This window comes from Hydra viridissima, unplaced genomic scaffold, assembly GCF_058129835.1.
Source record: "Hydra viridissima isolate aposymbiotic clone 2 unplaced genomic scaffold, HvirCarnegie_v1 scaffold_13, whole genome shotgun sequence".
Lineage (NCBI taxonomy): Eukaryota > Metazoa > Cnidaria > Hydrozoa > Anthoathecata > Hydridae > Hydra > Hydra viridissima.
This window is the reverse complement of record NW_028324312.1, coordinates 5,249,579-5,265,990: the sequence shown is the minus strand read 5'-3', so window position 1 is coordinate 5,265,990 and position 16,412 is coordinate 5,249,579. Positions and strand designations below refer to the sequence as shown.

The 16,412-nt window shown below is 29.3% G+C and overlaps 2 protein-coding genes and 1 pseudogene across 3 annotated transcripts; 1 reads left to right on the top strand and 2 right to left on the bottom strand.

Moving 5' to 3' along the window:
- Positions 1–3,028: 3,028 nt before the first annotated feature.
- Positions 3,029–6,621, bottom strand: LOC149880155 (uncharacterized; annotated as a pseudogene). Its single transcript, XR_016446456.1, has 4 exons — positions 6,506–6,621; positions 5,798–6,216; positions 4,556–4,557; positions 3,029–4,192 (listed from the first exon to the last, which is right to left on the bottom strand). The product of XR_016446456.1 is annotated as an uncharacterized LOC149880155 (transcript).
- Positions 6,622–8,208: 1,587 nt separating this feature from the next.
- Positions 8,209–12,735, bottom strand: LOC145195209 (aminomethyltransferase, mitochondrial-like). Its single transcript, XM_090070542.1, has 9 exons — positions 11,870–12,735; positions 11,472–11,655; positions 10,482–10,678; positions 10,333–10,408; positions 9,963–10,108; positions 9,683–9,869; positions 9,313–9,429; positions 9,159–9,197; positions 8,209–8,548 (listed from the first exon to the last, which is right to left on the bottom strand). The coding sequence occupies exons 1-9, from the start codon at positions 11,960–11,962 to the stop codon at positions 8,376–8,378; spliced, it is 1,212 nt and encodes a 403-aa protein (XP_089926668.1). The 5' UTR covers positions 11,963–12,735; the 3' UTR covers positions 8,209–8,375.
- A 44-nt stretch (positions 12,736–12,779) lies between these two features.
- Positions 12,780–15,353, top strand: LOC145194682 (uncharacterized). Its single transcript, XM_080072354.2, has one exon. The coding sequence runs from the start codon at positions 12,932–12,934 to the stop codon at positions 13,889–13,891; it is 960 nt and encodes a 319-aa protein (XP_079928480.2). The 5' UTR covers positions 12,780–12,931; the 3' UTR covers positions 13,892–15,353.
- The last annotated feature ends 1,059 nt before the right edge of the window (positions 15,354–16,412 follow it).

Here is a 16,412-nt window from a genome sequence, read left to right as displayed (position 1 = left end):
TGACAAAAACGAACAGATGAAGGTGCCGGATTTTGCCAAACAACTGTGCCAGTTACTTTATCAATTAGTTTGATAGGCACTAAAGAACTAATTAACAAATTTGCATCAGAAATAAAATCAGATTCCTCTGGAAGTTTCTGCTTGTATTGGCTTTGGCCAGAGGAACTATTACAGCCCCGTTTACTATATAAAAGTAAATGTTTAAATTGTACTGTACTGTACACGGAATCTACGGTCAAAGTTCTAACTACAGTGTGATCCAATAAATATTGCAGTTCCAGAATTTTCGCATGTGTGTTCGTAATGTCTATTGCAGAAGATGGTGGATAGCAGGTCTGTTTAATTTCTTGAATTTTATAATATGGTGGGAAAATGGAACAGTGTCGTTCATTTGTCACCTTCCTCATATACAAATATTGTGCTTTTGTTAAATATAATTAATAAACACTCTGAGTGCTTCTTCATCCGTTAGCATATTTTTCTGGCTTGCGTTTTCCATAAAATTCGGTATTAATTTTTTTTTGTCTTTATCAGCAATCCTTAATGATTCCACAAATTTTGCTTCTGCTTCTTCTCCTATTAAACGCAACGCCTGAAGATATGTAATAAAGATGTGCTCGAATCCATATTCCATAATTAACATGGAATTTTTTCTTTTTTTGCTGGATTCTGACGAATCTCCATAAGATACGCACGGTCTTCCGCGTTTTTCAAAAGAAGTAGATGGCGTGGAGTCGGTAATTGCCTCTTCTGAGTTAGGTAAAGATACACAATATTCAGAATCCAACCAATTACTGTTCTTAGATAAAAAAAAGCTTCCTTTTTCCGTGACGCCAGTATCCATCGTTTATTAAACGACGGAATAATGTGCATTTGAATATCACTGATAATGAAACACAAGTTGTCCTCAGAAAGTTGATAATTTTCTTTTAAAATTGTTGACAGTGCCTCAACTGTCCTTTTTCCATCAATATAGGAAAGCAATAATTTACATTTGGAGCACTTAAAAGCTGTCATTTTAACAAATCACTAAAGTAACCTACGTAATATTTAATAGTCAAACGTGTCGGTTTAATTTCCCCTGTGAATTTGTTATACTGATATAAATGTTTCAACTCTTTATATATTGGCAGTGTACATTCACCACAAAATGAGTGCAAAAATACAAGAATGCCATGGTATCAATAAAAAATTGATAACAAATTGAGAAACATATACCAAGCTATTGTTATAAATAAACAAAACTTGAAACCACGATAAAAAGCGCTTTTCTGTTTTTTTACTTATTACTTTTTTCTCGATAATTTCGGAAACCGCATGTTTCTGCAACTCATTCTTATACATGTTTTTAATAAACACCTAGGCTACAATACTATATTAAATGTAAAGAGTGGGTAAGCGTGGGTAACTGCCAAAAGTCTCAGTGAACTTGAAGAATATTTTTTTTTTCATTTATTTTATTGTTCAAATAATTACTCCTAAACTGAACCATATAAGTAAAAATGTATAATTTTCTTAAAATCTCCATAACATGAGCTTTTCAAAAATGTATAATACTATATATTTATTCCTAGAAAGTTTTATAGAAAATTAACTTTTAAAGTGATGAAGCGAACAGGTTTGAATTGAACATCCACAAAAGTAATAAACAGTAGGGCTTCAAAACTTTTTTTTTACATAAAATTATGTGAAATTCCTGCATTAGAGTAATGATTGACTATTAAACTATTTAGTAAAATTGAAATATAATGACAGTAGCGACATTGGTAAAAAAACATTTATGATATGCTGTTGCTCTACAATTTTCCACTGTGCGGCCGTAATTTCAGTTACTATAAGGACTAGAGGTTATGAGTTATACTTACCGCTACTTACCGGGTTTACCCTTACAAAAAAACCCAGTGAACTTCCAGTGAAAAATTGTTCCAAAACCCAGCGAACTTCCAGTGATCTTTTCCAGCGAACTTCCAGTGATCTTGTTCCAAAACCCAGTGAATTTTTCTAGTGAAATTCCAGTGATCTTTCATAGCTAATTAGCTATGAAAGTTAACTTTCATGTTTTTATATATTTAAAAAATAGAAGTTTAGCGAATTCGCTGGAATTTTATTTTTTAGGATATATTTTTTTTAAAACGTTCATAAACATTTTAAATATTTAAAACCGTTAAGCGCGAAAAAGACAAATTAAACATAGGAAAAAAAAAAAGTTTAATATAACATTTTTTTAAAAATATCGATATTTTGAATAAAAATACAATGTGTAAAAAATAAACTACCTTAAGTATGAATACAAATTTTCATAAATTTTTAACAAGAAAATAAAAAGAAAATTCACTAATATAAAGTAAATGTTTTTTTTAAATTAACCTTATGGCTATACTTATGGCTCAGATTTTGTACGAGTTAATGTAAGCATATTGTGGATCTTTATTATACATTACGCATGTTTCTATATTTAAATATAGAAATCGATCAAGATAATAATCACGATAGTGCTTATTTGATGCATTAAAATGGTTTACATTTATTTAAGCTTAAATCAAATTTTTTTCTATTTTAACCATTTAAACAAACAAAACAGAAAATCAGTTGTATTTTTATTTTTTTGTTTTGATAGAGATTTAAATCATAAAACATAATCTACAAAAAAATTTAATAAAGCATAATCATTTTGCATAAGCTTACCCGAGCTTGTTTGAAAAACTTGGAAAAAAAATTGAATAAAAAAAAAGTGTATCTCATTAGTCGAGAATCAAAAGGCTGTACGTACATTTTTTGTTTTCGAATAAATGCTATTTGTTTATTTTTCCTGATAACTTATCTAAACTTTTTTAAATTTTATTTATTAGTATATTTTAGTATATTTTGAGGCGAAAAAATCATGAGTTTAGCGGTGTGTTCGTTCTCTATAGACAAGTAATCAAAACAAAAACAAAAAAAAAAAAAAAAGAAAAGAAAATCGTAAGTTCGTGAGTACGTTCGTAAGTATGTCTTTTAAATAGTGCTTGACGCATTCTTTTCTAGCTAATAAAAAATGATACAATATATAAAGGACATATATAATAATTATATAAAAACATATATAAAATAAACAGTAAAATAGTAAGTAAACATAAAATAGTATAACAGGTATACACATAATTAACTTTAAAAACCAAGGATAAATTATAAAAACAAAAACATATGTATATTTAAAAATCGATCATTACTTAAAAATAAAAAAATATGATTGGTGACAATGAAACATAAACCTGGCCTTACTATTAGAGATTATACGGCAATCAAAATAATTAATACTAAAAAAATATACTAAAACAATAATAATTACAAGATTAAAATTAAAAAAAAAATCAGACGAAAGTCACAAGCATTATAACAAGTACATTGTCTACGAATAGAAAAATTAGAACCAGATTAACAACTATCAAACCAGAAAGAAAACATAGCTTTCATAATACAGTGCAGATTATCAACAACTGTTCCATTTACACAATCAAAATTAGGCAATCTTACTAATGGTGAAATATCTAAAAACCCTTCAAAATCTGTATTGCTTCTACAATTCATACTAACATCAGAAAATGGATAAGTCATACAAGACCCCCTGCCTTTTGGAACTCTTTCCCCTCTAGAAGAACACCAATGACAACCATTATAACCATTAAATTGCCTGCGACAAAAAACCAGAGCTCTTGCAATTGTATCACATGAAAAAATAGATACATGAAAAAAAACACGAACATTATTAGATAAGAGTATACCATTAGTGGATAGGTTAGTAAAAATATCAACAAAAGGAGATAAAAAAAATTGTATATTTGGTTTTTTAAAACCCGACCAGAGACCAAAAAACAAAATATTAGTAATTTGCAATGAATATGGAAAACTATAAATGGATGCTAGCAAAGGCCGCTTTGGTGATTTGAGGACCGCTTTGATGATTTGAAAACGGGAACTCCATCAGTATTAACAACAAGTCTAATTGCTGCTTGCCCATTTTCTTCAAGATCTGCTAAATGTATCCAATTGTTATTGCAAGTATTTTTAAGCTGTTTGTTTATGTTTAAAAGATGAAAAAAATTGCGTTTCTTATGAAGATAGGATGATGTAAAATATTTCAAACATTTTGTACACTGCTTATTAAGACTTAAAGCAACTTCACAAAGATCACAAAAAAAAACTTTTTCATACACTGTGACCATTTTCTATAGGCGCATGTGGATTATGTCTTAAAAATGTACTTAACTTTATTTTTATAGAGCATTGCAATAAATTATAAATAAAATATCAAAAAGTAATGAAAATTATCAAAAATTAATATCAAATTTGAAAATAGGTCAATCATAAATGAATTAAATTCAAAAGATAGCTGACTATTTTCTATAGACGCAGTTCACATTTTTTAACAAAACTATCCAAAAAAAATGTTTTTGTCACATTTTTAGTACTCGATTGGACCTCCTTTGCGCTCAATTACTTGATAAATTCGTTTTGGCATACTTCCCACCAAGTTTTCCAGCACTTTTGACTCCATATCCTCCCAGCATTCTGATACCGCTTCTTTTAGCTCTGCCACAGAGTTATATTGCTTCTGGTCAGCATAGATACGTCTTACAATGATTCCCCAGATGTTTTCAACAGGATTCAAATCTGGACTGCGAGCACCACATTTGCTCGATTTTTTTAGCTTCAAACCAAGCTTTAGTCTCGTTACTTGTGTGAATGCTGGCGTTATCTTGTTGAAAAACAAACTTTTTGCGTCGATATTTGTTTTGAAATGGAATCAAACATAATTTTAGCACATCAATGTATTCAGAACTTTTCATTTTGCAAGATGTAAATGCTAAATTTAACTTTCCTGTAGCACAAAACCCAAGCCAAACCATCAAAGATCCACCACCAAAATTCCTTGTCGAAAAATATTTGGGTTCTCTCCTCAAATCACGCCAGTAGCCACTAAAACCATCAGGCCCATCAAGATTAAACTTTTTCTCGTCCGAAAAAATCACCTGGTATTGAAAACAAAAATATTCAGCTATTTAGACATCTCACGTATTTATGAGAATTTAATCTAAAATTTCTTACTTGTTCCCAATCGCGTGCCATGTTTTCGCGGGCGAATTCCATCCGTTTCTGTTTGTGAACAGGGTTCAAATTTGGTGCTTTATTCATTTTTGATCTTACAATGTGTGGGCTGTCTTTGAGAACTTTCCTAATCGTCTCCTTGCAAACATTTAAACCCAAATCTGACTTAATTGTTTTCAAACTTTTTGATGAATTTGATGCGAGTCGAACAATCCTGCGTTTTTCACGGTCTGAAACCTTAGATTTCTTTGGTTTCCTCTTGATTGTTGCATAATCTGTTGGATTTTTCAAGAAATTACGGATAACGTGATCTGATCTCTTCAATCTTCTAGCAATTTCTCGATTTGGAACTTTTTCTCGATGATAAGCCAATATTTGACCTTTTTCAATATTGGTAAGGACCTTTCCTTTCGGCATTTGGTTAAGTTCAACTTAATTTCAACTCACAAAATAAAAAATACTACAGAATATAAGAAATTTGCGACAAAACTCGTAAAAACTTTAGTGCGTCTATAGAAAATTGCCACGTGAATATTAAAAATTTAATTATTTTAATACAATCAAGATAGTTAATAATTAAATGCATAATGGATCATTGTTTTCTTACATATACTTATTCAAAAGTACCATTAGAACAATTTTATTACCATTGTAACACTGTAAATCCGCTAAATTTTACATGCGTCTATAGAAAATGGTCGCAGTGTATAACTCTTTTTCCTTCTTAAAAAACTTCAAAAACAAATATTTAGATGTAGGCAAAACACTGTGTGGCAATAAAATAGTTAAGAGAGTTAACAACGCCTCTAAGGCTTTGTAGGACAAATTAAAGCGCAAAACAAAAGTCATTATGCATAAACATGCATTAGAGAGATTTATCTTTGAGCCAGGATACAGAGGTGGACTCTCTGAACTTTCATTTTCATCAAACTCATTATTGATTGTTTCATTTTTTGGTTCATCTAAGTCAGATAAATAATCCATAAATTCATCGTCAATAGAATCATTGTCATCAGAGGTGCTCTCATTCTGTTGTTGAGCACAGTTAACTTTTGACATCCTCCAACGTGTTGTTCTTGGAATACTTACTTCCCCTGATTGCCATTTCTTGTAGCAACCAATTCTAGGCATCTAAAATAAAAGAGGCAAGCAGGTAAAATTAAACTTTACTTAAACAAGATTAACATCAGAAAGAGAACAAGAGAAACTATTGTGCTTAACCGTATTGTGCTTAAATAACAATGATGCTTATTTTACAGCTAGTTCTTTGGTATATACAATACAAACTATACTTTTATTTGATGAAAAACTTTTTATCAAGTGTATGATGTATATATAAATATCAAATGCATATATATGTTAAATGAAGGTGTTTAAACGGTATAAAATTTTATTATATAAATTTCGCTAAATTTCCAACGTTTTTCGTTAAACTTCCAGTGAACTTCCAGCGAAGTCTTAAAATTTGCGGAAAACCCAGCGAACTCGGTGATTTTCCAGTGATCTTTTACATTTCCAGTGAACTTTCACTGGAAGTTCGCTGGGTTTTTTTGTAAGGGTTGCACTGTCTGTTAACCGAAACAGAAAAACACCTGTTTTTTTGGCCGAAACTAAAATTAAATAACAGCTGTTTTTGAGACTATTTTTTTCAGCTATTAGGGGTTTTTTATTAGAAATGCATACGTTTTAAAATATTGTTAACTGAAAATTTTTACGACAACTGCGATAGTTTAAATGAATTAAAGTGTTTAAAACAAATATGAAAAAAGTGAAAGATTTTCAGTATTTAACAAACTTTACTACAAAAGTATTAAAAAGGTAAAAATTGACTATATTCAAATAAAATTAACGTCAATAAAAAAAAAATGTTCAGTTATTGCATTAAACTTAATTATTTTTACATCAGTGGGATATTACTGTTGATCATGTTCGTATGTTATTTGATGTTAGGGGTAATTATTCAATTCTAAAACAATGTAAATTGAATTTTAGGAAAATTTTGGTTGTGAAATATGTCATTGGTTTGGTATTATGCAACAAAAAGGAAAAATGCAAAAAGAAAGGAGGTTGAAGGTTAATCTTTGCGATGCAAGAAAATGATCAAGTGCTCTGGTGGATCAACTTCTTTACTAAAAATTGTTGATATAAATCATGGAACTTCAGAGAGTGTAACAATCAGCAAGAAAGCAGATAAGAAAAAAGCAGCCAAAAAACTGAATAATTTTTTAAAAGTAAAAAAAAATTGTCAAATTTGGCTACGATATACTGATTCACAAGACATCAATCCGACAATCCTCAATAGATCCGAAAATCCATAAATAGATCCGACAATCCATAAAAAAAAAGGTTTTCAGTTACTAACAAGTGAAAACGGTGAATTGATGAGGAAAGGTTTTTAATGTTTCTGTTTAATGTTCTGTTTTTAATGTTTAATGTTCTGTTGTTTTTTTTTTAATGTTCCATTTCTGTTCTGATTGTGTAGTTAATGTGTAGATTTTTCGCATATTGCATTTGTCTTTTGTTTAACGATTCATTTCATGAGTAGTTTGTGCTAGAATAATATACTTCTTTTGCATTCGAAGCTGTTATACGCCTTGCACAGTACATCATCCAAACAGGATTCAATTGTGTTTTTGTTTGATTAGATTGATTTTATTACAGAGCGCAGTAGCTGATTAATTTTTAGAAACTTTTGGAGAGTTAAAAAGATTAGAAATTATGTGTTTTTTTATTGATGTCTTTTGACAACAAAGTGAAAAAAATTATTTTTGATTTAAAAAGTATAAAAGTGGTAGCAAAGAGAAAAATATCTAGTGTCTAAGTTACAGTTTATAAGGTTAAAAAAAACCTTTTAGGTATAGATAAAACAATTGTAGGCAAATTAGCACTTGGACAATTATCTATATTTCTTATTGTATCTTGTATTCTTATCTATACCGAAATGGCTAATTGAATAACATGGTTACCAGTTATATACAATTTCATTTATTTCTCAACTGTAAAAATGCTTTATTGGCTTTTCTTTTTATCTTCTGAGTCAAGAAAAATTGTAAATCAAACGGTCATGTTCTAAGATATCGGTAATATGATCTTAGAACGGCTCAGGAGAGGAACTATCATGTATTCAATTCCAAATAATTCATATAATTCTAAAGAGATTATTTACAAAACATGCAAAATTCAAAAAATATCTCTTATTTCAATAAAATTTACTTTCATAACTATTTATATTAGTATTATTATTAAAGGTATTCTGCTTTTATTTCAATGACGTAAAAAATTCCAATGTATTATGTAAAATACTTGGTAGGAACAAACGGCAGTTTGACAACTTCGCATTCAAAAAATTTAATTCCTCGCTGTAATAGAAGTTTTGAAGAACTTTTAGATAGGATTGTTGGTACATAAGCCATAGCTATATTTTTCTGCAAGGTTGGAGACGGACATCCACTTGTCACTTCACCTAAAATAATAAAATAAGGATTTGAAATCTGAATTTTAAAAAACTCCCTGAATGTCAAGCCTGATACAGAATATTGAAATCAATTCAGAACTACAAAATCAATTCAACATCAAATTATTAGCTAACACTATGATTTTTTTCAGATATATCATTATCTACCTCATTGAAAAACTTAGTTTCAACTCTAATGTTCAGTAACTTTAAGTAATATTAGTAATATTAACTCCAGACTAAAGTTTCAGTTGCTTATTGCAAGTAAAACTTTAATCTGGAGTTAATTTTCAATTTCTAAAATCATCTTTTCTTATAAATTGCCTAAATGTAACACCTGGTATTTTGCAGCAAATGAAATTCCAATAAAATGTGTACAATCCATTGTAATATGTGCTGTTTAATTTGATGATGTGCTATGATGCTATTTCAATATAAATGTTGAGGGAATGAGAGAGAAGTTTTGTTTACTTTTTTTTAATACCTCCTATAAATTATGAAATCAGTATGTCAATACTACAGTTGAATCAATGAGTTCAAAAACTATACTCCAAATAATACTATACTCCAAAACAACTAATTCAATTGTAAAGATTGAAATAAAACCTTTTAAACTCACCTACTTTATTACCATTTAAATCCATAACTGGTGTGTGACCTAAAACATACCAAACTCCTTTGTTAAAAAAAAACATGAAAAATTACTCTTACAAAAAATCTAAATCATAAAAAATATATTTAAAAAAAAAAAAAAAAAAAAAAAAAAAATCTACCTCTTGCAGGGGGTCCTTGAGCAATAAGACCAATTCTTTTTCTTTCAGGCTTCTTTTCAATTTGGTTTAATACAATATCAGCCCCTGGAAAATCTCTTGTCTCTCTTCGACGTTTTCCTAAATGTGAGCATGATTAATATTTTAATATTCTTTAAAAAGACTGCAATCACACTTCTTTCCTTTTGAATTATTGATGAAAAAAAAAAGGTGGACAAATGAAGTAAAAGTGTTCATTAATGATTTACTGGATTGATATTTTTAAAATCAATTAGAAATATTGAACTAACTAAAAAAATGAAACATGCAAATATTAAAATGTGAAATTTAAATCAATACTATTTAAAAGTGAAAATCTCAACGAAATGAGTACCTATAGTCCATAAAAGACCAGCCTCAATTGGAGTTGTTTCTTCATCAATATCATTTCCATAGAGACAAAGACCTGCTTCCAAACGTAAAGTATCTCTGGCTCCTAAACCAGCAAGTTTTACCTCAGCCTTTTTTACACCAAGAAGTTCATTAGCTATATTCTCCACCTTTTCAGATGGAATTGAAATCTAACACAAAACACAAACAGTATTTTAAAAATAAATGTTATCTCAGAGGATTCACATAATAACCTGACACTTTTGCTAGTTTTAAACTGTTACCTCAAAACCATCTTCTCCTGTATAACCACATCGTGTTACTCGACACCCTTCAACACCAAAAATATTCATTGTTTGCCCATGCATAAACCTCAAAGTTGATAAATCTTGAGCCACCCCTTCCTGCAATGCTAACTTTGCAGTTGGACCTTAAAAAGAAAATTGAAATTCACACTATTACATGATACACTAAAATATTTGTAACAGGAAATATAATATGAGCAGTAAAAAGTGGAGCTATCATAAATCATTGTGGTTCAATAGACTTAATAGATTTAGTTACATAACAATTTTTTCAAAACATTGATAAGGAAATAAAACAAATGTAAATGCAAAAGATTTTATATTTTTGAAAAAAATTAGTTAAAAAAACCTTGAATTGCAAGTAAAGAGTTATCTAAAAATTCAATTTCAATGTTGAGATCTTTTTTGTAGCGTGAGAATTGCGCCTAAAGTAAAAAATAAAATAAAATAAAATTTTGGAACAAATTGAAGCCAGTTTATTATTGATTGATAACTTACTTCAATGAGTGGCTTAATCTTATATGCACATCCAGCATTTGACACAACATAAAGATGATCACCAGTATTATTAATAATGCAATCATCAATTATGCCACCTTTTTCATTCATAAACAGTGACAAACTACTTGCATTTTTATGCATATTTTTAATATCAGCTACAACTAATTCTTCAAGAAATTTTACTCGATCCTTGCCTAAATAAAAAAGTAAATAAAACAGCAACATTGTTATATACTTAAATGAACAAGTAAATAATTATAATACAAATACAAATTTAACTATGATGCCAATTCTAAAATTGCACAGGTACCAATGGTCTTTCATTTATTTTTGCAGAGTCAAAAGCTTTGTGAAGGCTTATACGTTAACTAAGAGTAAACATCAAGAACTTTACTAGCCAGATGGATTTGGTTCATTATATATATTTCATGTTCTGAACATAGCTGTACATGACAGAATAAAAAAAAGTTGTGCTTATAGAGTCATAAAGTAGTGTTTGTAAATTTTCGCAAAAATTTTCACACAAAAAAATTTCATAATATTTCAAAAAAAAAAAGGAACGCGAGAAACTAATTTTAAAAAAGTTAAAACACCTCTAACTTTAAAAAGATTGCCAAAACTTGCTAAGCTATGTAGAATATTCTTGAAAGAAAACTTTGAATAAACAATTATAAAGTTACTACAAAAATCTGTAAAAATGGTTTAATATTTGTTAAAACATTACATTTGGATTGTTCTTCAGCATTCCAGGAGCTTTAAGTGACAATAATAACTTTTGCTAAAGTGTATGAATGTTTGTTATAATCTTCCACAGAGTCATAAGAAAGTAAGGGGAAAAGCCTTTTCATGTTTTTCTAATAAATATATATGATAGTCTTATACTGGCTGGTTCAGTTTGTTGCAAACTAACAATGCTTTGAAAATAGTGGCTAAGTCAGTCAGTCAACTCATACAAAATTATATGAAATAGTGATTAGAAAAACCTACCATAAATATTGAACTGTAACATATGTGAAACATCAAATAAAGAAGCCTTCTTTCTAGTATGAAGGTGGGATTGAATAATTCCTTGGTCACTGTATTGGACAGGCATTGACCAGCCAGCAAAAGATACCATCTTACCACCATTTTTAACATGGAAATTATAAAGCTTTGTTTTTAGAAGATCTTCCTGAAGAGAAATTAGGTACAATATGTAAGCAACTTGAAGATATAAAAATAAGATTTATTGATTACTAACTACTAGCATTGATTACCATACTTTCTCTTTTAGTAATAATGCTCATTTTAAAATGCTACTAGTCTGTATTCAAGATAGCATTAGATAAAACATAACTATGCTGCTTTAAATCACTAAAACAATATTAGTTTTAATTCAATCTTACTTTTTTTGTGGAGTATAAACAGGTAGCTCTCAACAAATTAACTTTGGTTTGCAACAAGATGTTTTTACCAAATCGAAATTGGGTAGTGGCCATTTCGATTTCTTTAGTGAATAACAAAAGGCTGTCACAAACAAGCTGATAGGAAAGATGTAGTTAGATAAGTTGTCTATAAAATTATTTTGTTTCTTATTTTAAAAATTACATTATCATGTCTACAATCTTTTTTCGTGCGGGAAGTATTCGCAGAGATTTATCTTGATTAAGTTTATTTTTCTTATAAAATGTTATAAGAAATTTTGTACTGGAAGCAACGTAATCGCAGAGGATCTATCTTGAATATTTGAGTGTAATGTAAGGCAAGATTTTATTTTAGGTGGGCGCTATTTGAAGAATTTTACCCAGTTACCGTGAATATTGTTTTCGTATTAACTGTTTCAGCCCTTCAATAGAATTTAAACATCCAGTTTTTAAAGTCATAACTTTTATATTTTGATAAATTTTTAAACAAAAGTTTTGGGTAACTAAATTATTAGCTTTGGGTAACTAAATTATTACAAATAATTTAACTAAATTGTTCTAATTAATTTTGTCTTAAATCAAATTTTAGAGTTTAAAGAAATTTTAACAAATTGCCTTAGCTATTAGATTTATTCTATATTTTATTTGACCAAATAAAAAAAAAACACAACCATCAGCAGATCAGTTTTCATTTGCGACTCATATTCTCTATAATCAGCAAACTTTATCTTTGATAACTTTACATTTTAAGGATTTAAAACAAGTGTTTATCGTCATTTTTCCGAAAACTTGACGATTCAAAAATATTGATAAAAGGAAAAATCAACAGCAAAGTTTAGAAAAACTTTGTTAACTCAATTTTAAGCAAATAAAGATTAAAGGAGCTTGATAATAAAAGCACGTGGTTTTTAATATTAATGTTTAAATTTTAAAAAGTAGCACTCGTTAGAAACAAATAATCTTAATAAGAGTAAAACTATTTTGTAAAAACATAAAATTACTTTGTAGAAAAAAAGTTCAGACCGTGAAATATTGTAATTTTAGATGAGTCTTTACGTAATTCTTTTATCAGTTTTATCTTTAATGATTGTGCTAATCAACAGTCGATGTCTCTTTGTTATCTTAGCCTCTAAGACTCTTTTAAGGTATCCCCCAACGCTTCTGATTACAAACCTGATAGCTATGCATTTAGCGCAAGGAATTTTTGTTGTGCCATTATATGCTTTATTTCAAGTTTTTAATGAAGAAAAATGGATATGCGATGGCTATCGATTTACTTATATGCTGACATTCTATGGCTCGTGTATAAATGTGTTGTTATTAAGCATAGATAGATTACTTGCTGTTAAACTTCTAACCTCTTATCATTTAATTGTCACGAGAAAACGTGTTATAAAGGTAATAATATTTTGTTGGACATATGTATGCGGACTTTGCTTGATACCTTTCGTAAATATGGAAAAAGCAAACTCAGTGCTCTTTACTCAAAAGTGTAAATATAATCAGCCTCGTGTCTGGTCTACTGTAATGATAGTTCTGAATACTTTGTTACCCTACATCACTATCATTTCAATTTATATTGTAGTGTACAAAAAAGTTAGAGAGCGGCACAAGTTTTTACAATCAACTGGAAAACAAGGAAATAAAAAGAAAGCTGATAAAATAACTAGACACAATCAAAGACGAAAAACAACAGCACTTGTTTTAACATTAGTTCTGTGTTATGCAATAACATGGGCACCATCTATTTTTTATCTCCTCATTCAACATTTAGTTCCTTCCACGTTTAATAAAAATTATTATAATTCTACAGTTGAAAGAACACTTTCATTTGTGATAAAATTTGTGAACTTCTTTGATGCTATTGCTGCTCCAATCATTTATTGCTTTAACCATGATGTTCTTCGTGGGAAACTTAACAAAAATAAGCATTCACGTGAACGAATGCAACAAGCTACAGAACTGAAGAAAGCTGATTATAAAGAGCGCTCTATTTCTAAGTAATAATGAGGCTTAGTGCTTTCGGTGCTCCACATACTGGATATCTTGTGATTTATAAAAATTTATTGGAATAAAAGAAAAGAATCACAAGACAATCAATGAACTGATAAATGCAACATAGTAAAATTCCTACTTTTTAAAATCTTTTATCGCTTTTTAAATATTGTCGCACGTTTTATTTTTATTCTGTACATTTTTGAACACGGTAAGTTTGATGTGTACAATATTCAGTTAATTATTTTTTAATAAAGTAAAAATATGAGTTTTGATGCTAGTAAAAAAGAAACACTGTTCAATAAAAATTTAGTTAAAAGTAAATTCTTTTTGATAAAAATATAAATAAAATTTCCTACACCAGCTCTAACTAAGGATAGGCAGAAAGCATATTGCACCTCGGCAAAACTCTTAATTGTTAAATAGCAACTAAAAAATAGTAGAGTCGAAAGATTTTAAAACTAATACAACGCTCTTTTGGAATAGTTCAGAACGTTCTCAACCCCCCAAAAAAGTTAGCTACTTTAGCACTAACATTCGAGGTCGTGTGCCATTATGGCGGGCTACGATTTGTTATTTGTTTTATTCCTGCTGCAAAACTTGATGCTAAACAGTGGCAAGAGCACCTGTTAGAAGTTATTACAACAGTAAAAACACTGTGGTGGTCAACCTGTTTCGAATATCTGTAATAACTGCACATTAAATCATGAGTGTACAAAGATCTTGGTGTCCCAGGAACTGATTAAAATGACATACTGCAAATGTATCTGGTATATGACTGTGTTCATATTTATAAAAATATTAGAAACAACTAGATAGTTGAACCAGAGCAGGAGTTATCATTTCAATTGGGTGGGACAGAATATAAAGCCTGCTAACAGCAAAACACTGTAAGAATTACAAAAATAACACATACTGTTGTATTTCCAAATGTTCTGCAAATGCATAAATGTACTATTTGTATACAAGGTGTTTAGTAATAAGATTCTAGTAGCATTTGAAACGGCTAAAGAAGATTCGGAATTTCAATCGATACAATAAAATTTTTCAAGCTCGGCAGTTGGGGATTTGTGATGTTGTAAGTATTTGGAGATGGGAAAAGATGTTTTTAGCTGTACAAATTCACTCCCGATGTGTTAGTTGTTTTTACCGAGCACAACGTAGCTGCAGCAGTTGAATTTATTGTTGACCATCGCTTCAGCTAATTTCTTCCTACTGTTTTTTCACAAAATTCATTTGAGAAGTTCTTCGGGCAGGCTAGAAATCGTTTTAGTGGAAACCTTTACACCAATATTAGTGATGTTTTAACTGCTGTTATGATATAGCGACTCTATCAGTTATTGAAACTTGATATCATTTGTTTTTGCAATAAAAAATGTTTGTAAAAATAGTAATTTGTCCGGATTTTAGCACTTTTTATATTTATGGAAGAAGCTTTTGCAGAATATACAGACGAATAACTTTACCAAAATTTGACGAAATTTTTTTTGCGGATGCTTACAGTTAAGTAACAAAATTAAAATTTCTCAACCATAACAGCGAAGAAAATGAATTGTGGTGAAGCAATTAATTTCTTTATGCAGTTCCTTCATGGTTAAAATACTAATTGTACCTGCTGTAAAGAACCAACAAATATTAGACATTTTTAAGGATACGTTGTAATAAAGGTTGACCATACCCTTATAAGTAAGGTCAACCTTTACTTATAAGGATAAGGTCAACTTTCATTATAACGCTCAGGAAAAAGATTTTATTTAGTGTCCTATCTTTATTCAGATGAATCTGAACCAACCTTGGAAAATTTATCTAATTTTAGAAAAAAACATCAAACAAAATGATAGAGCAAAAGCAAAGATGAAGACGAATAACAACGCTTGAATAAGATCATTTTTTTAGAGTAAAAACAGCTCGCAGCTCAAAAGGGTAAAAATTTGTTGATAGTACCGAAGCTTCTTGTGTAGTAACTGATGAAAAAACAAAACTAAATATTCAATACAATTTTGGGTTTTTTTTCCCTCTGGTAATTAATTCCTTTTCAAAAACAAATTTTTAAAAATTCGGGCGAAATTCCACATAAATAAATTATGAAAAGTATTTTTCAGCAAATAATTTTTCTCATAATATATGCTGCATATTTTTAAATCAAGTGGTCAGAAATTGTTGGTATTACTCTATTTGCAACGAAGTTTTGTTTCCAAACTTTAAGGTTTTTTTTAAATCTCTAACGTATTACCCATTACAAAAAATCAGATTAAAAATTTATGCAATATTGGACAATACAACATAGTTTTAATTCTAAACTGGTAAAAAACGATGGGGTCATGTTTTTAAATACGACAAGATCATAAAAAGTTTTGTCTTTGTTTGTATTTACTGCGACATTAGCACGGCTTAGTTTAAGTAATTTGGCTTTAGCTTTAATAATGATTAATTATCGAAATTAAAGGGGAGAGAACGCCAAAACGTTATAACATAAAATAATTACCAAAAGTGTACAAACCATGCTCAAGACAATCATCCAACTAACCAT